The 22,600-nt window shown below is 50.2% G+C and overlaps 2 gene segments (V, D, J or C); both read left to right on the top strand.

The window, feature by feature from the left end:
- LOC101037060 (T cell receptor beta constant 1-like) overlaps positions 1 to 21,921 on the top strand; it is a 41,259-nt gene extending 19,338 nt beyond the window's left edge. The window contains 6 exon segments of the C gene segment in view: positions 8,177 to 8,209; positions 16,449 to 16,493; positions 20,219 to 20,605; positions 21,134 to 21,151; positions 21,285 to 21,391; positions 21,672 to 21,921. Of these exon segments, the coding sequence occupies positions 8,177 to 8,209; positions 16,449 to 16,493; positions 20,219 to 20,605; positions 21,134 to 21,151; positions 21,285 to 21,391; positions 21,672 to 21,692 (611 nt within the window).
- Positions 7,437 to 12,801, top strand: LOC101032951 (T cell receptor beta constant 1-like). The segment is given in 5 exon segments: positions 7,437 to 7,702; positions 10,686 to 11,072; positions 11,516 to 11,533; positions 11,979 to 12,085; positions 12,413 to 12,801. Coding segments are annotated over 5 exon segments (699 nt in total).
- Positions 21,922 to 22,600: the final 679 nt, after the last annotated feature.

The following is a 22,600-nucleotide window of genomic DNA, read 5'->3' as shown; positions in this document are numbered from 1 at the left end:
CCCCTCCTGCTCCTGCACCTCCATCATAGCACGGCCACCTCCTCCTTCCTCTCCTCCACCCTCCAGAATGGTGATCTTAAAGAGGTTTCTTGGTCTTGGCAATTGTGTGGGCTCCACATGTGCTGATGTGTGACACGCTGGCATGCTTGGCAACATGTCACTGCCACCTTTGACTACACAGGGTCCTCTCTGTGCCCAGAGGAAACACATGCAGGGAAAGGCCAGCACTGACAGCCTCAGCTTCCCCGGAAGCCCCTCTCCACATGGCTCCTGCTCACCCAGCCTGTGCTCCCCACAAGCTGATGTCCTGCTTGGAGGTCATCCTGCTGGCCCTATTGCCCAACAACAAGCTCGTGTGTCTGGAGGGGAGAAGATAAATCTCCATCCCTCGCGCTCCTGAGAAATTGGCATTTTATTCCTCTCCCATAATAATACCAACATGTATACACTATTCCTATGCATAGACATTTCCCCATTTAGTTTCCTCTCCCCTCCAGAGTAGTTAATAATCCAGCGGTACAGATAAGAAAACAGGTTCAGAGAGGCTTATTAGTTTACCCACGTCCTACACCCAGCAGATGGTAGGTCTGGGCATGACTGCTCGTTTGCCTGGCTTCAAAGCCCACGCTCTCTGTGCCCCGCCTCACATCCTGCTACGACTATGTCCGAGGCGAGGAAAAGCCCATCAGCTCTGACCTTTGACGTTTCTGCAGCCCCATCACCATCACCCTTGCCCTGCCTCCCTGTACCTCCTGAGGGACTCCTCCCACTCATCCCCTTTCATACGGCAAGACGTCTGCTCTCAGAGAGCTCCTGGTCATGGCATCGCTCTAACCTCCCACAGTGATCAAACTAGAATCCAAGCTCCCTATGGAAATGTAGGGTGCTCCGGGCACCACCCCTGCCTCCACTCCCAGCCTCATGCCTCTTCACCACTCTCCTCTCCATCCCCTCCCTTGCTCAGAAAATCCTGGTGGCTCACCCAACAAGCCATGTACCTCCAGCCTCTGTCTCTGGACACTATGGCACCCTCAGACTGGGAGCCCTTCCCAACCTCCCCTCCACCCTTTTCAGAAAGTCTTCCTGATTATTCCTTGTCCCCATCTCCTTTGGGTCTGGCCCTGCTGCCCGGCCCTTGGGTCTGAAGCAGGAGTCCTCCTCCTCTCTCTGCTAGCCACTGTCCTGCTCAGGTACTCAGGTGCCATGGATGTGTCTGGGCAATCAGCTGTGTGCTCCTCGAAGGGGAACGTCTTGTCTTATGTATTGCAGTATCTCCAGTGATTAAGCAAAGCCTGGGCTGTAATAAGCACGCAGTGAGTGGAGGAATAAACATGGAGTAGGACTGGAGGGAAATGTGCTAAGATAAGAAATACCCTTCCAGAGGAATGGCTCTCAAAGAGTGGTTCCTAAGCCAGAAACACCAAAATCACCTGGGAATTTATGAGACATGTAAAAGCTAGGCCCTACCTCAGACCCACTGAGTCAGCTATCCTGGGACAGGGCCCAACAAACAGCCTTATTTTTTTTTTTTTTTTTTTTTTTTTTTTTTGAGATAGGGTCTTGCCCTGTTGCCCAGACTGAAGTGCAATGACATGATCACTGCTTACTGCGGCCTTGATCTTTCAAGCTCAAGTGATCCTCCCAGCCCAGCCCCCTAAGTAGCTGGGACCACAGGCACACACCACAAACCCAGCTAATATTATTATTTGTAGGGATGGCGATCTCGCTATGTTGCTCAGGCTGGTCTCAAACTCCTAAGCAAAAGTGATCTGCCCACCCCTTGGCCTCCCAAAGTGCTGGGATTACAGGCACAAGCCAGCACACCCAGCTGGCAACCTGCATTTGAACACATCTTGCAGATCTTCTGATGCCTGCTGAAAACTTGAGAATGGATATGATAAAGCCATCCCTAGACCAGTATTAAAACCGCCATTGCAAAATTATAACTGAGACAGTGAAAGAGATCTGACCCAACCAACTCCATCTTGCTTTTAACCTCTAAGCTGTCCTTATTCCTTCCTGAGCGTAGGCTGAACTAACTTTGGGAAGAACTTAGTTTACAGTTTGAAACAAAGATGATAACAGTCTTTTCCCAAAACAAATCCCTTTTTTGCCTGAAGACCAGACTGCCTTTATAAAACTAACAAATTTGCCAAAGGATTAGTAATTGTGGTTTAGGAGTCATGCAGCTGGAGCCTGCAAGATTCCAAACCTCCCCAAATCGCTCCTGGGGATAACATCACTATTGTAAAACCTAAGATCAGTGCTTGAGATATTTTGCAGACCCTAAGGTGGATGGATCAACTGGCACCACCCAGGTGGATAAACTAGCTCATTTGGTGTTGCAGCCCACACTCAAGAACTGATAAGAAAACAGGAGGGATTTTATCTCCAACACAACTGATGAGCACTCCCAACTCAATGCTTTCCCCTCCATCCACCAAATTATCCTTTAAAACTCTGTGGGAATCACTCTTTCTTTATGGCGATTCCCCTGTCTTGATAAATGGACTCTGTCTACATGGCAGGCAAAGTGAGCCTATTGAGCGGTTATAGTATCTCTCTGAAAACAGTCACTAACATCTTTCTTTCTTTTCTTTCTTTCTCTCTTTTCTCTCTTTCTTCTTCTTTTTTTTTTTTTTTTTTTTTTTTTTTTTTTTTTTTTTTTTTTTTTTTTTTTTCACATAAGACCTAACACCATAAAAACTCTAGAAGGAAATCTAGGCAAAATCATTCAGGACATAGGCCTAGGCAATGACTTCATGATCAAAACACCAAAAGCATTGGCAACAAACGCCAAAATAGACAAATGGGACCTAATCAAACTCCACAGCTTCTGCACGGCAAAAGAAACAGTCATTAGAGTGAATCAGCAACCAACAGAATGGGGAAAAAAATTTACAGTTTACCCATCTTTCTTTTCTTTCTTTCTTTTTTTTGACTAACTTTTGCTCCTATTGCCCAAGCAGGAGTGCAGTGGCGCAATCGTGTCTCATTGCAAGCTCCGCCTCCCCGGTTCAAGCAATTCTCCTGCCTCAGCCTCCCGAGGAGCTGGGATTAGAGGCGCGTGCCACCATCCCTGGCTAATTTTTTGTATTTTTAGTAGAAACGGGGTTTCACCATGTGAGTCGGGCTTGCCTCGAACTCCTGACCTCAGGTGATCCGCCCACCTCGGCCTCCCAAAGCGCTGGGATTACGTGCCTGAGCCACCGTGCCCAGCCTCAGCCACTAACATTTTTACTGAGTCTTCTGGCACCGTGATTAACCGCGACACGCAGTGTCTCGTGCAATTCTCACAACCCCGTGAGGTAGGTCTCATTCGTGTTCCCATCTCTCAGACAAAGAAACAGAGTTTAAGAGGTTTAGCCACGCCACGGAGCTCTGGGAGCCTGGCAGTCTGGCCGCAGGAGGTGGGCTTCACAGTGGCGGCATCCCCTGAATTTAAGGAGTCTTGGGGGCGCGGTGTCAGCTCTGCTGTTTCATCATTGGGAGATTCGTTTTAGCCTCTTCGGATTTGAGTTCCTCAACTGAGAACACCACCAGAAGGAATTTAGGTTGAAACGAACATGCTGGAAAGCTTTCAAGAATTGCACGTGTAACATGTTCTTCGCGTGCCCGCCCCCGACACTGAGGCGCAGGAGTAACCCTGCTTCCTTCCCGTCCTCGCCCCACCCCGCGCTGCGCATTCTTCTCGCCCCCTCAAGTGGCGGAGCTCAAATTGCAGTTACTTGGGTCTAAAAAATAAGGAAAGGCTGCCCCCTGCTGCCCACGTGGATGAATAAGCCCAACTTGTTACCTGCCTAACTGGTCTTCCGGGGTTTTATGGAAAAAAATGCTGCGTGTGCGCTTGGGTATACCGCCCAGAGAGGCAACACTGGGCAAACGCCATCAGAATTTTTTAAAAACCATGATGCCAAGACTGCGTGGCATTATTACTCATAAGGCAGTCAGGATGAAGGCTCCCACTAGGTGATTGAAAGACGCTAACTTAGAGGATGAATTGTTGATAGGTAAACGGGGTGAGTGAACCAGGAAAACATGCAGATTTTAGATCAAAATAAACTATGTACTTCAATTAGGAAAGGTACTGGGAAGAGGCTTTGACACATTCCAATGGATGAAAGCAATCAACTTTTTTTGTTTGGTTTTGTTTTTTTTTGAGATGGTGTCTCACTCTGTCACCCAGGCTGGAGTGTAGTGCCATGATCTTGGCTCACTGCAACCTCCACCTCCTGGGTTCAAGTGATTCTACTGCTTCAGCCTTCCAAGTTGCTGACTGGGATTACAGGCATCCTCCACCATGCCCAGCTAATTTTTTTTTTTTTTTTTTTTTTTTGTACTTTTAGTGGAGTTAGGGTTTTGCCATATTGGCCAGGCTGGTCTCAAACTCCTGACCTCAGGTGATCTGTCCTGCTCGGCCTTCCAAAGTGCTGGGATTACAGGCGTGAGCCACTGCACTCAGCCTACTCCACTCATTCTTAATAGGTCATCATTCTTGTCAGTTTCTGTTGTATATTTACAGTGTTTCTGTATATAAAATCAAGTAAATACAAAAGGATATTTCTTTTCCCCACTCTGTTAGACAAAGCTGACATTTAGGTATGCTATTCTGTGACTTTCTCTTTTCTGATTAATAATGTATCATGGAGAACTTTCCATAGCAATACAAAATATTTTTATTCATTTTTAGCATTGAATATTACTCCATTATGTGAACATATCACAGTTTATTTATCCAGGACCTTACTAATAGGCATATAATTCAACTTTCAGTCAAATTAGTGAAATGTGTATTTTGATGAATTTTTTTTTAATTTTACATTTATTATTGTCATTTGTTTTCCTGATAGGTACTGTTTGGATTTATTTTTCTCTGAACAATTTGCTCTTTGCCCATTTTTATTGGGCTGCTTGATTATTTTCTTATAGATTTCTAGGAGTTCACCATATGTTGAGGAGATTAGCCCTATGGCAAGAACTGAGAATATTTTTCCCAGATTGTCATGTATATTTTGATTCTGTTTATATTTTATCATGCAAGTGTGTCATCATTATGCAATTAAGCTTGTCTTTTTTGTTTTTTCTGGATTTTAAGTCACAGCTTAAAATCCTTTGAATGATGAACACCCTCTGGGTAGGGCCAGGTAGTGACAATGGGGGCTGTGGCTTCTCGACAGGGAGGTGCCCCAACATGACGACATCTTGGAGAGGGGTGGGTACTGGGGAAGACCAACCCCTTCAGCAAACAGCCTTACAAAGACACCCAGCTCTAAGGAGCTCAGAACATCCTGAGGACAGTGCCTGGAGGTGAGGAGGAGCCCCTGGCCTGGGCCATACCCCACCATCAACTTGCACAATGGGGGTGATGTCACCCACACTCCACTCCCCTTAAAGGAGCAGCTGCTCTGGTGGTTTCTCCCAGGCTCTGGGGGTGGACCCATGGGAGGGGCTGTTTTTGTACAAAGCTGTAACATTGTGGGGACAGGGGGGCCACAATGATTCAATTCTATGGGAAACCTTTACAAAAACCTCTCTGGTGGTTCCAGCTCCCAGAGTTCCTCTTCCTTCCTCCTGGGTCACAGGTCTTAACGCAATTTGGTTCAGAATGCCTCTGCCTCACTCCTGACCGCATGTCAGACCAAGACCGTGGACGAGGACGGCCCAGATCAGAACTAAAGCTTCCCAGGCAGAGAAAACTCAGACATAAGAAGAATACTTCAGGGACCTCACAAGTAGAGGACTCAGGGAGGGTCCTGATCCCCGCAGAATGGGGACAAGGTCAGAGGGAAGGTGCATCAGAGGTGACCAGCTCTCCAGAGGACTCATGAAGAAGCCAGGGGTAGCTATGGATGGAGCCACAGGCTCTGGGTCCCTGCCCTCCTCTGAAGGCCACACCCTTTCCCTTTTGATGGACCCTCAGAGAGGGAGCATTTGAATGGGGCATCCTTTGAGGAAGGGACCTAGGTCCCTGTGGATGGACTCTGTCATTCTCCATGGTCCTGAAAAGCAAATGTCGAACGTGTTCTGTGCAATACCCATAAAGCACAGGAGGAGATTTCTAATCTCAGTGTCCACGACCCTAGCCAGGGCCCTCTCCTCCCTCTATGCCTTGAATGTGATTTGCACCTTGACCCTTGTCACTGTGCGAACACTGAAGCTTTCTTTGGAGAAGGCACCAAACTCACAGTTGTAGGTAAGACATTTTTCAGGTACTTTTGCGGATCTACCGTAGGGAAAAGTGGGTTCAAAGTATCCCTTTTAGAGTGGCTGTAATCTTATGTGCTAACTATGACTACACCTTCGGTACAGGAACCAAGTTAACGGTTGTAGGTAAGCCTGGGGGTCTCTAGGAGGGGTGCGATGAGGGAGGACTCTGTCCTGGAAAATGTCAAAGAGAACTGGGGCCAGACTGAGGGAGATGTCATCTTAAGTCCCGGGATTGAGTTCAGAGGCGGCTCCTTGTGAGGGCAAATCCACCCCGGCTTCCCAGAGCCTCTGAACAGAGTCCGCGCTGAGCCCAGGACGATGGGACAGAAAAGGGAAGGGGAAGATGCCTCTCTTCATAGTTCCCTGAGATAGGAGAGCCCAGAGAAAGCCTAATAGGCAATTAACAAGCCACAACACCTCTCTATCTGCTTCACTGAAAGAGGTTCTCTGTAGATTCTTTGTATATTCCTGTGTCTCTTTCTGTCACCTGCCCGGGTCTTGGGCAAGCTCTGGAAGGGAACACAGAGTGCTGGAAGCAGAGCTGGTGTCTCTGTGAGGGAAGAGTTCCATGAACTCCCACCCTCTGCCTGAATCCCAGCTGTGCTCAGCAGAGACTGGGAGGTTTTGAAGTGGCCCTGGGAGGCTGTGTTCTGGAAACACTGTATATTTTGGAGAGGGAAGTCGGCTCACTGTTGTAGGTGAGTAAGTCAAGGCTGGACAGCTGGGAACTTGCCAAATGGGGCTGGAATCCGGATGGAGCCTTTGTCTCCGGGGCTTAGGTTAAAGTGTATTTTTATCAGGAAGACCCATGAGGCAGACGAGGAGGGGACAGCGTCCCTCTCCACTGTGTCATAGGCTGCCTGTGCCAAGTTAGTTTCCCCTACTGAGAGATGGGTAGACTCAGCTTGGAAGGGGTCACCTTGAGCATCTCCTGTCTCCTTGAAGGGTGCCCATCTGACCTTACCACCATGGTCCTGCCATTTTTCTCCCTCACACAGAAAGGACACAGAGGAGGGAACTTGGGGCATCACACGGGGCCTAATCACCGCATTTTGGGTTGTACCACCCTCTACCTCCTGGGGTTAAAGTTCTGCTACGGAACAGGAGAGCCCTGGGGAGGCAGGAGTGGAAGGCAGCAGGTGGCAGTTTTCCTCCCAGTCTTTAATGGTGTGCAGCTAATGAAAAGCTGTTTTTTGGCAGTGGAACCCAGCTCTCTGTCTTAGGTATGTAAAAGACTTCTTTTGGGATAGTGTATCATGAGGTCGGAGTTCCCGGAGGGCTCCTTGGGGTGGGCAGAAACTGAGAACACAGCCGAGAGAAGCTCAGAGCATGTGGGTCAGTGGAGCGTGTGGTGAGGTCCCCAGGAGTTCTGTGAGGAAGCAGCTTCTGGAAGGAAGGGCCTGCAGCGGTTCCTCTGGGGTTTGCCGCACTCGTGATACACTGTGTAACAATCAGGTGCAGCATTTTGGAGATGGGACTCGGCTCTCCGTCCTAGGTAAGTTGCTGCACCAGGGCGGTCGGGCCACTGTCCTTTGGAGGCAGAGTTTTCTGCTTCTCCTCCCCGCGCTGGGGGAGGGAGATTGAGTAAAGTTTCTAACCCCGTGGGGTTCCGCAGAGCTGTGCCTGCCTTCCCTTTCGGTGTGTCTTGGTTGAGGCCTCTCTTTCTCTTCCCTAAGTCTTCAGTCCATAATCTGCCTCCTCACTCCCTTCTCGGCTTATCCTCTGTCTTAGGTGCACGGCTCTGCGTCTCCTAAGCTGCTTCTTCTTGCCCCTCATGCCCCACAGTATGCTTAGGCCTTCCTAACAGAATTCCTTTAGTCCAGACTCGTAGGCGTCCCCAAACTTTTTACACAGGGGGCCAGTTCACTGTCCCTCAGACCGTTGGAGGGCCGCCACATACTGTGCTCCTCTCACTGACCACCAATGAAAGAGGTGCCCCTTCCTGAAGTGCGGCGGGGGGCCGGATGAATGGCCTCAGGGGGCCGCATGCGGCCCTTGGGCCGTAGTTTGGGGACGCCTGGTCCAGAGCCATGAATCCAGGCAGAGAAAGGCAGCCCTCCTGCTGGCAGGGAGCTAAGACCTGCCCTCTGGCTGCAGATCTCCAGGTGGGTTTTATCTAAGCCTCTGCAGCTGTGCTCCTATAATTCCCCCCTCCACTTTGGGAACGGGACCAGGCTCACTGTGACAGGTATGGGGGCTCCACTCTTGACTTGGGGGTGCCTGTGTGGGGCCACAGTGATCAGTTGCTGGGAAGGGAATTGGGTGTAAGGACGGAGGTCAGGGTCGCCCCTTCCTACCTGGAGCGCTGTGCCCTCTCCTTCCTTCCCCGGAGCTCGTTCAGCTTGTTGCTCTGCTGTGTTGGCTGCAGCTCCCCAGCTGCAGAGCTCCTTGCTTAGTCTTCAGGGCTGTGTGTTTTTTCACTCTTCTTTTCATTGTTTTCTGGGACCCTTCTCGTCTCTCATTTCTTAGCGGATGTGTTGCTTCACTTTCCCTTTTTAAATTGCGTTGTCTCCAGTTTTTCCTTCCCATTCTCACTCCAGCTCTGTATTCTTGACTCCATTTGGTGACTAGCCCTATCCTCTATGTTAAGATTCTCCCCAGTACCCGCCTCCAGCACAGAACTCTGCTCGTGCCTTTATCTTCCTCCTTCTTTCTTTCTCTACCAGTCGCAGAAGATCCCTCTCTGTCTTCCTGAGGTCGTTTAAAGGTTCATGAGTCGGGGGGACCAGGCTGGGGAGACAGGTAGTTTCAGGGCTGCTCTTGAGACCTCCTGAGGGCTGAAGTCTGTGTCACAGCATTGCGTGAGCTGCAGGGAGTCTCCAGGGTGCACTGGTCTTGGCAGGTGTTTGGGGGATAGGTCCGAAGAGAGTGTTACAATTGGAAACTGACATTATCTTAGCAACAGGTAAGGTATACAGAAGACAAAATGGGTAGGAGACTCCACTTACTTAAGCCTCAGAATCTATACTGGAATAATAGGGTAAGGAGCCCACTAGGAAACTATCGCACAACCTTCCCCATGCTGGGGAGGAAGCAGGCAGGTGACGGAGTGGGGTTGGGAGGGGATGAGGTCTAGGATGGAGACACAAGCAAGGGTGGAGGAATGGGACACACAGGATCTACCGAAGTGTAGGGGTTGGGCAGACATTCACGCAGGTGGGGACACACACCAAGGAGTTGAGTGGAAAGTACAAATCACCATATTCAAAGGTCTGGGTTCAGGGGCTGTGGTGGGGGAGGTGTGCAACTTAAAAAAGCAACTTAAGTGGTCTCTCTAAGACATATCAACTAAGGGACTAACTAATATGAAAATCTTTGGTAAAGGATTCAACTTGTGACAATCCTTTTCATTCCTGCTGCTTATCATCACTGAGTCACACGGTTTGCCTTTTTCCAAACCTGCATCTCAATTTTCCCATTGAAAACATTTCCCACATTTGGATAAAGAACACATATCTAGGCTCGCCACGTTTCTGCACCGACAGCTCACTCCCAGGGTTGGAACAGAGCCAAGCAAAGGGCACGGTAAATTGTGGTTTCCTCCACTCCTCATGTGTCTTCAGATGAGGTCATTCCTTCCAGTAATCCAAGAAATCCGTTCTCTGCTCTGTCAAGCATGTGGAAGGGCGCAGGGCTCGGCAGTGTGAGCCTTCTGCTGCAATGGCCCTCGGACTTTGTGGTTTGTTCATACTCAGTGGGAGAGCTGGCCCTGCTTTTGAGAACGCAAAGCTTAACTGTGAATGGATTCCATCCTGGCCAGGCAGGGTCGCTGGACACTCTGAGACAGTACAGGGTTAATCCCACCACCATCAGCTTCCATGCAATTTCAGTCATCCTGTGCCCCAGGGGAGGAGTAAATGTGGACCATCACCTCAGGTATTGACCAGGTTTGGCTCTTTAAAGAAGCTTACAACATACAAGAAAACAAAATTGTTTAAAAAGGTGCTGGGCAGGTAGGGGAGTCAGATGTAATGGAAAAGTGTCTTTTCTAGAAAAGAAAAGCTAATTCTAATATGTAGTACTAGCCCAAGAGACAAATATATATATACCTTGATTTTAAAAAGGAAAATAATTAGAAAACATCAATTTCATTATTATAATTCAGATTTCGGGATTAGATAGCCATGCACCAAGCAAGGCTTTGAAAAATCAAGATACACAGATAAATTATTTGGATAGATGATCAGATGAGCCTCAGAGTAAAAACAGCTAAGACAATCCGGATATGATGTGAACGTAGGGAGCCGGGGAGACAGGAGGCAGTGCACATCCATGGGACAGCATAGAAAGAAGGGGCAAAGTGGAGAGAGAGCAGCAGACACTAGGATGGTGACCCCCAAACAATAAGGACCCAGAACAACATCATTGTGCTCCACTAAGGCCCTTCCCAGCCCTCTCTCTCTCATGCACACAGAGCCCCTACCAGGACCAGACAGCTCTCAGGGCAGCCTTGGTCCCAACCCCTCTTCCCTCTCCAGATGACCTGAGCAAGGTGTTCCCACCCACGGTCGCTGTGTTTGAGCCATCAGAAACAGAGATCTCCCGCACCCAAAAGGCCACGCTGGTGTGCCTGGCCACAGGCTTCTACCCCGACCACGTGGAGCTGAGCTGGTGGGTGAACGGGAAGGAGGTGCACAGTGGGGTCAGCACGGACCCGCAGCCCCTCAAGGAGCAGCCCGCCCTCAATGACTCCAAATACTGCCTGAGCAGCCGCCTGAGGGTCTCGGCCACCTTCTGGCACAACCCCCGCAACCACTTCCGCTGCCAAGTCCAGTTCTACGGGCTCTCGGAGGACGACGAGTGGACCCAGCCAAGGGCCAAACCCATCGACCAGAATGTCAGCGCTGAGGCCTGGGGCAGAGCAGGTGAGCGGGGCCTGGGGGGGTGCCTGGGGGAGATTGGGTGAGACCAGCTACCAGGGGAAATGGAAAGATCCAGGTAGAGGACAAGACCAGATCCAAAAAGAAAGAAACCAGCGCACACCATGAAGGAGACTTGGGCACCTGTGGCTCATTCTTTCCCCAGATTCTCAGCCCAACAGAGCCATGCAGCTGGGTCTCCTTTCTAGTGGCCTGTGTAACTCTCATCTGAATGGTGCCCCTCCAGTCCCCTCAGTGCTGCCACATGTCATGGATTGCAAGGACAATGCGGCTGACGTTGGCATGGCAGAGAAAAGGAGGTGCTAGGCGTAGGCGGTCAGAGGAGGCTGGTCTGGGTCTGGGAGTCTGTGCCAACTGCAAATCTGACTTGACTTTTAGTTGCCTATGAAAACAAAGTTTCTTATTTTCCTCCCCTTGCTTTCTTTCAGACTGTGGCTTCACCTCGGGTAAGTAAGCCCTTCCTTTTCCTCTCCCTGTCCCATGGTTCTTGATCTAGAAACACAGCATGGAGAACTCACAGACACTGGAGGGTTGGGGAGGCAAGAGCTACCTGTGCACAGAGATCCTCTGACTTGGAAACTTATTTTTAGTGGGAGATGTGTCTTCCAGTTTAAGTGACCAATCTGTTTATCAATTTCTCGCCAGTGAATTAAATGGGTACAAAAATGTCCCCTGATCACTTGTGGAAGGATAGAAAATAAAGTTATCTAGAACAGAGAATCAGCCCTATTCCTACTTGCAGAATTCCTTCAAAAGCCCTCCTTGTCTCACTGTCACTATGGTGACAGAGTCCCAAATTCTAAAGGTGGCACAGGAGACCCGATGATTTTCCCTGCCTCCTTCCACACTCTCCTCACTTCTCTCATCCCTGTCCTCCTTCCCTGCCAACAGTGTCCTACCAGCAAGGGGTCCTGTCTGCCACTGTCCTTTATGAGATCCTGCTGGGGAAGGCCACCCTGTATGCTGTGCTGGTCAGTGCCCTCGTGCTGATGGCCATGGTAAGCAGGAGGGCAGAATGGGGCCAGCAGGCTGGAAGTGACACATTGACAACCCAAGCAACTCAGACCCAGAAACATAGAGTCCCTGCCAGGATTGGAGCTGGGCAGTAGGGAGGGAAGAGGTTTCATTCAGATGCCTCAGAAGACAGCTTGCACCTCTGGAGGATCACAGTGGAAGGCTCATGCTGGGAAGGAGAAGCTGGAGTCACCTGAAAGCTCAATGGATGTTGTGACCTTACTGTTTGTATGGTCAATGGGCCCTATTAAGTCCTCTCAATCCCCACAACTCCTAGCACTTAATAATCCCCAAAACTTTCTCTTCTGCAGCTCAAGAGAAAGGATTTCTGAAGTCAGCTCTGGAAGTGGAGTTAGGAGCTTCTAACCTGTCGTGGTTTCAATACACATTCTTCTTTCGCCAGCGCTTCTGAAGAGCTGCTCTTGCCCCTCTGTGCAGCTCAATATCTGTCCCCTATATGCATGTACACCTGCACACTCAGGGCTGAAATCTCCCTAACCCAGGGGGACTCTAGCATCCCTAAGTGACTGAACCAATAAAAATGTTCTGCTCTGGCCTGACTTTGACTTGTGAGTGTCTGGATAGTTCCTCGGCTGTCTCTGAACTCCGTGTGACTCTCCCCGTTCAATCAGGATAGAAACCAGAGGTATTTGAGGAAAATGGAGACTCTTTACATAATAGGGGTGAGGGGCCCACCTTGAGATCAACAGCAGAGATTAACTCAATGTAAAAGGCAGTGATGGAAGGTGAAGAGGTTATCCTAGAACAATCTAGGAAGACACTGATGTTGAGTATAGGAATTTTCTTCATCTAACTATACTGTTCTGCCAGGAAAAAAGTGCTCAGAGGAAGAGCCAATGTACACAGGTGTGTTCGCCCTCCAGCTGGCCATGTCCCCATGACTAACAAAGCTGGATTCCGTATGCATCACCCACCTTCCTTGCAGCTCTTCCTGAACACTCCACTCATCCTCATTGGTTCACCAAGCTGATTTCCCAGCTCTGAAAAAGAGATGCTCTGACTTGGAAACTTATTTTTAATGGGAGATGTGTCTTTCAGTTTAAGTTACCAATCTATTTATAAATTTCTCTCTAGAATTAAACGGGTATGAAAATGTCCCCTGATCACTCCTGGAAGGATAGAAAATAAAGTTATCTAAAACAGAGAATCAGCCCTATTCCTACTTCCAGAATCCCTTCAAAAGCTCTCCTTGTCTCACTGTCCCCATGGTGATGGAGTCCCAAATCCTAAAGGTGGCACAGAAGTCCCGATGATTATCCCTGCCTCCTTCCACACTCTCCTCACTTCTCTCATCCTGGAAGCCCCTGAGCTGCTTCTTTCTGGCCATTTTGCGCATGCTTTTCTTCCCCGGGGTAACAAAGTACTCTTCTTCCCACGATAACTCCTGTTTAGACTTGAAGATTTAGCTTCAATGTCTTCCCCACCAAAAAAGCTTTTTCTGGCCCTTTCTTGTCCTTTCCTTGCCTTTTCCTCCCCTGAAACTAGATTAAATACACCCGTTATTTTGCTATCACAGTGCCTTGTGACACATCCCACTTGCTGGAAATTACCTCTTTATTTGTCTGACATCCCCAGGGACTATGAGCTCCTTGTTAACAAAGGGGCATTTTATGATAGTACCCCAGGGCTATGGTATGGTACCTCAGTTCAGTGTAGACACCATATAGGTTATGTTTGAATAAATAAATGAATAAATGTGTGAACCCAAAATGACCCAATCCAGGAGTAATCATCACCGTAAGTCCTGCCTGAAGTAGCTGTTATCCTTCAACTTATAGGACTACACCACACAGTCTTTCCCTCTTTATTGCAATACATACATGCATTCAAAGATGTGTGTGCATGTATGCACACATGTGTACATATATGTTTATATTTACACACGTGCACACATCATTCATTAAACACATATCACTGCAATGAAAAATTAAGATACCCAAATTACAGTCCCCAAGAAGTTTACCTGTTCACAGAGAGACTCATTTATGAACAGAAAGAGCCGAATGCAAGTCCATGCTTTGAAAGAGCAACATGAATGCTTACTAAAATGCAGTCAGAGAGTGGCCCTCAATTTCTGACAGGAATAATCAGGGAAGAGTCTGCGGTGACAATCTCTTCGAAGGAAGAACTGGCCTCAGTTGTTCACTCTAGAGAATGGCCATGCTGGTCAGAGGCAAGAACAAAAGCCCTGATGACATGGTGGGGTACCTCTGGGTACCATTTCACTGGTTGCAAGGGTCAGAAGTGGGAGTAACCAAAATTAGAGCTGAAAAGGCAGGTTGGTGCCTGCCACTCTGGGAATAAACTTACTTCCATGCAGCCAGTATGAAACCTGCACATGGTGGATGTTCACTAAACACTTGTGGAGTAGATGAAGAATATGGAGTTTGGACTTTGTTCAGGAAGCAATGGGAAATTACAGAGATTTCTGGACTGTTTGCCCTCCTGTGATAAGGTACCATCAAGTGCTCTGTGGATCTCCCTATGAGCTGCCCTGCCACCCCTCGCTCCTCCCACCCACTTCACTATAAATGCCAGTCTGAGCAGGTGGGCTCAGTGAGCCCCCACCAGGGACACACAATGACATAGATGTTCTGCTTAGGTGATGCGTGTTCCAAGGAGGGCCCTCTCTACCCCCCAGCATTACCATCACTGTGACGTTCCCCAAGCCCTTCCCATTTTAATTTTACTGCCTTTGTCTTTTCTAAGCCCCACACAATCAGACCAACCTCTGCCACCTGCGCTTCCTGCCTCTGCCCAGTGGTTGGGGGAGGGGGACTAGCAGGGAGGAAACATTTTTGTATCATGGTGTAACATTGTGGGGACTGGGGGGGGGGAGCACGATGGTTCAGGTAGAGGAGGTGCTTTTACAAAAAGCCCTGCCCTAGTAAACATCCCCACCCTGTCCAGGGAATTCAGCAACCAGGCGGGAAGAGGTCTCTGGGGTTGGTCCCAGCTGTGGTCTGGCAGAGGCCCCCAATCCAGCCAGCACCTGTGCATCTCCCTGTCTAGACTCAGCTTCCCAGGAATGAGAAGGCCAAGACAGCAAAGTAGGATCATCCTTCAGAACTTTTAATAAAACTTGCTCTTGGCAAAGTACTTGCACATGAATTGTTTGTTAAGAACGGACGAAAACCCTGAGGGAAAGATATTGTCACATTTTTCAGATGAGGAAACTGAGGTCGGAAAGGTTATAGGTCATATAACTAGGAAGAAGCAAGGTCTAGCCTGCAACATTGCCCAACTCCAGCCACTCCAGTGCCGCTAATGCCCCTTCAGATTTCAAATCCACTGTATTGTCCCCAAGCCAAGTGGATCCTCTGCAAATGGGTGGTGACCTCATGCAAGATCCAGGTTAAGGTGTCCAGATAACTCAGACAGGAAGAGATGGGCTCAGGAAAGAGAGAAAGGGTGTGCCCCAGGCTGTGCTAAGGGAGGCGGGGAAGGAGAAGGAATTCTGGGCAGCCCGTTCCCACTGTGCTCCTACAATGAGCAGTTCTTCGGGCCAGGGACACGACTCACCGTGCTAGGTAAGAAGGGGGCTCCAGGTGGGACAGAGGGTGGGCTGCCCAGCCTGGGTGACCCCAGAACCCTGTCCCTAGGGGAGTGGACACTGGGCCATCCAGGGCCCTCCTCGGGGAAAGCGGGGTTTCTGCCAGGGTCCCCAGAGCTGTGCGAACACCGCACAGCTGTTCTTTGGAGAGGGCTCTAGGCTGACCGTGCTGGGTAAGGAGGCCGCTGGGGTCCCGGAGCGCTCCAAGGGGGCGGGATGGGCAGAGGTGAGCAGCTGCCCTACTCTGAGAGGGCCTGTGCTGAGAGGCGCTGCTGGGCGCCTGGGCCGGGGACCCCTGGTTCTGGGTGCTGGGATGCTCAGCGGTGGGAAGGACCCAACTGAGCCTGGGACAGCAGAGCGGACGGCGCCAGTTTTTGTCCTGGGCCTCCAGGCTGTGAGCACAGATCCGCTGAACTTCGGCCCAGGTACCCGGCTGACCGTGCTCGGTAAGCGGGGGGAAGCCAGGGACCCGGGGAGAGGGCGCTCCGGGACACCGGGGGCATCGCAGGGCCAGTTTTTGGGTTAGGCCCGGGGGCTGTGAGCCAAAGCACTCAGTACTTCGGCGCGGGGACCCGGCTCTCGGTGCTGGGTAAGCTGGGGCCGCCGGGGCACCGGGGGCGGGACGGCACTCGGGTTTTTGTGCGGGGCTCGGGGGCCGTGACCAAGAAACCCAGTACTTCGGGCCAGGCACGCGGCTCCTGGTGCTCGGTAAGCGCGGGCGCGGGCGGCTTGGGTCTGGTTTTTGTGGGGTGCCCCCGGGCTGTGCTCTGCAGCGAACGTCCAGACTTTCGGGGCCGGCAGCCGGCTGACCGTGCTGGGTGAGTTTCTGCGGGGCCACCCGGGCGGCGGGGTCCGGTGGGAAGGCGGCTGCGGCAGCCGCTTCGCGGCACCCGGCTCCCCTGCCCTTAGCTGGGAGACCTGGGCTGGGTCCCCCGGGTGGGCAGGAGCTCGGGGAGCCTCGGGGGTTTGCGTGCGGGGCTGCGCCTCTGTGTTCCTATGAGCAGCACTTCGGGCCGGGCACCAGGCTCACGGTCACAGGTGAGGTTCGGGCGTCTCCCCACCTTCCAGCCCCTCGGTCCCCGGGCTTGGAGGGCGGCCGGGAGTTGGAGGAGCTGAGAACCTGGGGTGTGCTCTGCAGCGTCACCTTCCCGCTCCTGGGGAAAGACTGGGGAAGGGGCCGGGGGATGGGGGGCTTGCTGCTCAGAGTCCGGGAAGGTGGGCAGAGGACGAGGCCACTTTTAATCTTTTTTTCTGGGGTGTTTAGAGAGAAGCTGAGCGATGAAGAAGGAGAGGATTTGTTAGGTGTCTGGGAGGGGCGAGAATGGAGAGAACCAAGGGAAAGGCTGGTTTGGGGAATGGGTAGGAGGGGGTGTAACTGCTACTCAGAGGCAGAAAGAGCTGGGCGGGCTGAGAACCGCGCGGGTGGGCAAGGGTCCGCACTGCGGGCGGGCGGGTGGGTGTCAGGGCGCAGAAATCCTGCAGCCAAGGGTTCAGTAGAACAGAGAAGAAAAAGCCTGCCAAACGAGTAACAGAGGTCAAAGAGAGAGATGAACATGAGCCAGCAAAGAAAAGAATCAAAGTTTACTGTTTAGCAGTGTAGATCTACAATTCGACTTAAAACTCCTGTTCCTGGTTCCTATTCCTCCTAAGCCAGAGACCCCTGAGTGCAGGGTGAGGGCACAGCGTTCGCGCTTGCCCATGGGCTGGTCAGCAAAGAGGTGCTCGCCTGAGAGTGGGGCACATAACCTCAGCCACTGGGGTACACTTACCACCCCTCAACCGTGTAGCTCCCTCCCCTGTCCTGAAATCTCCCTTTATCACACGAAGTATTCTAGGTTGAACAGCCCAGATGTTCAGGGAGTTCATTTGCCACAAATACACATTAAAACGCAGATATTTTTGCCTGCAAGATGAGGAAAATTCTTTGGAAGATTTTGGGCCCTGAGAGCTGCAAAGGGACGCTACACATCACCTAGTGATGACCGCCCTGAGGCCAGAGAAGAGAGCTCACAACAGTGGCACATTAACCTGCACTATTTGTAGCTGGGCTGTCATTAAGCTGGGTGGAATGGGGCTCAGCTACAGTGATATGTACCCAGAGAAAATGTGCGGTTCCTGCACTCAGCTGGGGTGCAGAAAAGAGCCTGACTTTAGAACTAGATGAAGGCTGAGTTGAACCTCTGACTCTTTTGTGATGTGGTGACCTCGGGCAAATTAATGTGTGAACCTCAGTTTCCTCAACTATAAAATATAATGAACAATACCTACCACTTACTATTGCTGTGAAGAAGAGAAGAGGATCAACGTGTACACAGATTATTGGTGTAATTCAGTGCTCCTTTTCCCCATCGTCCCCTAGGAGGTCACTGGGGAGGCAGGGGCAGGGTCAGCCCAGTGCCAAAGAACAGGCAGGATCTGGAGTACAGCTGTGTCTATGTCAGAGGTGGGTTGGGAAGAAGTGAGACAAACATTACAACTTTACCTAAGGTGAGTGCAACACACAAGTAGAGCACAGGCAAACAGCGGCTCACTAGTACCCACACTTACACCAGCAGCTCACACACCAGCAGCTCACTAGTACCCACACTTACACCAGCAGCTCACACACCAGCAGCTCACTAGTACCCACACTTACACCAGCAGCTCACACACCAGCAGCTCACTAGAGTACCCACACTTACACCAGAAGCTTATTAGTACCCACACTTACACCAGCAGCTCACTGGTACACACACACCCACAGAGACAAGCCCCACACCACAGGGACTCACAAACACTGAAGGAGAATTGACTCTGCCCTCATGTACAGATAGCGTGTTGGTTACATTGAGGGGTAGCTAGTGTTCGCTATGCCCATTGCATCGATAACTATTCTAGAGAACAGCATACATGGTCGAGGGACATTTTTAACTTTTACAATGGGGACTGAGTGTTTGCTAAATGAAGGGATCAAAGGAGTGCATTCTGGAGGACTGGTAGACTCCCAGAGCCAGGGGTTTTGAAATGAGAGCGAAAATAAGCAGGCTGAGAGCAGAAAGAACAAAAGTTCTGCAGATAGAAGTTAGGATATTACCATTTCAGCCCCAGCTCAGCAAGTAAAGACTTACAAGCATAATAGTAACTAGCAAGGTAGGAGTTGTGGGGTGGGAGGGAAACTGACACGATGGGAAGCAGGACCAGCTCAAAATGAAAATGCGGGGGCTCTTGTTAAAAAACGACTTAGGATTTTGAAATGGTGACAGAAGAGCACTAAACCAAGCAGGGGGCCCTTCTAGCAGGAAGCCCCATGGGGACCCAGGAAGGAAGTCACATCCATAGCAACGTGAAGACATATCAGAAGAAATTTTCTCCATGGACCGGGAGATTCGGAATAGGTTCTCCTAAGAATGATATTTCTTCATTTTAATGGAGTTGCTCAGAAATGAAAAATAATCAATGGGAAGAAAAAGGATAAAAAAAAAAAAAAAGATGAGTAGGAGGGCAGGCTCCAAATAAGTGATTCAGCCAATGAGAAAGGTCCTCAGGGATTAAAGTGGATGCACTCACATGTCATCCCTAAGAATCTATAAAGAGGATGCTCAGGACAGGCACTGTATCAACACAACTAGTAGTGAGAAGTTACTCTGATGATGTCAGATGTTTATTTGGGAAACTTGCTAGTAGAAAAAAATACAAGTAATATTTAGATGCAAAGGGACACAGAAGGTTGAAGCGTCCCTAATTTTGAAATAAAGGGAGATTACTATCTGTCTGAGCTGAGAAAACTTAGGGGTACTTGGAGTAGAGGAATGGGTAAGATGACTTCATGCACAACAAAAAGAAAAAACCTCACATTCTCATGACCACACTGTAAAACCAAAGGGTGTCCTCATGTGAGTGCAAAAAGCATGCCATCTGTAAATCTAAAGAAAGCCCCCAGTTCCAAAATGTCTCCCTCATCCCATATTCCCCTTCATTCCTGAGCACCTTAGATTTGATACAAATAACCTGCTTGGGAGGGGGCTTTTTGAATCTGCGTTTAATTTAACCTTCATACACCTTCTGCAAAGTCAGTGTGGTGATTCTTACTTCACAAGCAGAAAAAAGGTGATAGGAATTGCTGTCTTAAAAGTCTCACTGGCAGACAAAGAAAGTTCTAGGATTTGGATCTTGTTTTTTCAGATTCCAATCCTTTGCTCCAATTAAAAAACCACCACCACATAAAATGGTGAGAAGTAGGCAGGCGAGTTTTTATTGATGGAGAGGAAATCAAATAATGTCAATGAAGAGACATTGCCTAGAATGTTAGGGAGTACTTAATCGGGTGATGGACAGAAAATGGACAGTGCTGACCCATAGGGTGGGTGCAAAAGACAGGCAAGGAAGAGGCAGAAAAACCAGAGAGGAATAGGCTGGTGACCCCAAAGCAACGAGGACCTAGTACAACATCATTGTGCTCCATTACGGCCCTTCCCAGCCCTCTCTCTCTCATGCACACGGAGCCCCTACCAGGACCAGACAATTCTCAGGGAAGCCCTGGCCCCAACCCCTCTTCCCTCTCCAGATGACCTGAGCAAGGTGTTCCCACCCACGGTCGCTGTGTTTGAGCCATCAGAAACAGAGATCTCCCGCACCCAAAAGGCCACGCTGGTGTGCCTGGCCACAGGCTTCTACCCCGACCACGTGGAGCTGAGCTGGTGGGTGAACGGGAAGGAGGTGCACAGTGGGGTCAGCACGGACCCGCAGCCCCTCAAGGAGCAGCCCGCCCTCAATGACTCCAAATACTGCCTGAGCAGCCGCCTGAGGGTCTCGGCCACCTTCTGGCACAACCCCCGCAACCACTTCCGCTGCCAAGTCCAGTTCTACGGGCTCTCGGAGGACGACGAGTGGACGCAGCCAAGGGCCAAACCCATCGACCAGAACGTCAGCGCGGAGGCCTGGGGCAGAGCAGGTGAGCGGGGCCTGGGGGATTCCTGGGGGAGATTGGGTGAGACCAGCTACCAGGGGAAATGGAAAGATCCAGGTAGAGGACAAGACCAGATCCAGAAGAAAGCCAGAGTGGAGAAGGTGGCAGGATCAATGTTCACAGGGTCAGCAAACCACAGTGTGCACTTTCTCCCCAAGAAGCATAGAGGCTACATGGGGCACCTCAAGGTCATTCTTCCCCCAGATCCTCACACCTTAGAGCTCAGCTGACAGGTCCCCCTGAGGACCAGCCATACAGGTCAGCATCTGAGTGGTGTGTGTCCCATCCCCTTCCGGGGTCCTGGTTTCCTAAGATGTAGTGACCATGTCTCTGGCAATGGACCAGGATGAGAGAGACAGAACCAGGGCTATCAAAGGAGGCTGACTTTGTACTATCTGACACGCATGTGTTCATGGCCTGTGAGTCCATGACCTTAAAGTCTGTGATGGAAGTCTCAGTGTCCTCACAAAGCAGCATTCTCTCATTCATTTTTCTTCCCCTGTTTTCTTTCAGACTGTGGCTTCACCTCTGGTAAGTCTCTCCTTTTTCTCTCCATCATCTCTGCTCTGGAACCAGGGCATGGGGAATCCACGGACACAGGGGCATGAGGGAGGCCAGAGCTACCTGTCCACAGGTACTACATGCTCTCTGTTCTTGTCAACAGCGTCTTACCAGCAAGGGGTCCTGTCTGCCACCGTCCTCTACGAGATCTTGCTAGGGAAGGCCACCTTGTATGCCGTGCTGGTCAGTGCCCTCGTGCTGATGGCCATGGTAAGGAGGAGGGTGGGATCAGACAGATGATGGGGGCAGGGTATGGAACATCACACATGGCCATAAGGGAATCTCAGCGTAATATATCCTATCATGTCAATGAAACCATAATGGACTGCCAGGCTGGGGAGAAAATGCAGGGAATCTGACAGAATGCATCACTGCAGGATGGAGAGAACCAGAGAACCCTACTCAAATTAAGCCTCAGAGCCCGCCTCCTCTGCCCTACTCCTGCTACTTCATAGGCCCTGAGACTCTGAAGATGTCCTCTCTTTTGCAGGTCAAAAGAAAGGATGCCTGAGACCAGCTCCAAAAAGCCATCCAGGGTCGTTCTTCATCCTCACCCAGGATTCTCCTGTACTTGCACCCAATCTGTGTTCCTAAAAGTGATTCTCTCTCTGCCTCTCATCTCCTTCTTACATGAATACTTCCTTCCCTCTTTCTTCTGCTTCCCTGAAGACTGAGCTCCCAACCCCCAGGTTTGAAATAGACTAAACAAATAAAAATGCTGTGCTGGGCCTGGTTACGTTTCAGGAGTGTCTGTGGAGTTCTGCCCGTCGCTGACCTACTTCTGATTTAGGGAAAGCAGCACCCCCTTGGGCATCCAAAGTGATTGGCCCTCTTTCTCTCCACCCAATGTTGCTTTCTTTTGTTCATCCTGATGGAGGTTCTCAAACACCATGTCCGTATCCAGGCATTCTGGGTCCCCACTGGAGGGTTAGTCTGAAGGGCAATGGCTGGGCTCTGGGAAACCAGCAAGATGAAGAGAGAGGGGAAGGAACACAGCAAACCATAATCCCTTGCCCAGTGTAGGACAGAGGATGGGAGCAGACCTATGGGTTACAATGTCCAGTCATTTCCCAATCCCAGATTCAAGTGTCATATGTTACACCTTTAGTTTTATTCATGCACAGTCTTAACACCTCCAGCTTACCTTGTTTCGGGATTTGGGCTTAAAATCGAGTGCTACTCTACATGTCTAGGTTTAAATACTAGAGAAGACAGAGTTGAGACAACTGATATGTAAAGCCTGGGGATGAATGATTTCCTGGGAGCAAGACACACCAAATCAGGAGCAGTGGGATGCAGGACCCAGTGGGAGCTGAAGGGCTATGTGCAGAGTAGCCCTTCCAATGGGCTTCTTTGCTTGATGGATGGACACCAAACCACTCCAAACACAGGGTGTTAAGTGCTCCTACTTGGGCAAAG

Source organism: Saimiri boliviensis, chromosome 10 (assembly GCF_048565385.1).
Source record: "Saimiri boliviensis isolate mSaiBol1 chromosome 10, mSaiBol1.pri, whole genome shotgun sequence".
Taxonomy (NCBI): Eukaryota; Metazoa; Chordata; class Mammalia; order Primates; family Cebidae; genus Saimiri; species Saimiri boliviensis.
The sequence above is the reverse complement of the archived record's forward strand: the minus strand, read 5'-3'. Positions and strand labels throughout refer to the sequence as shown.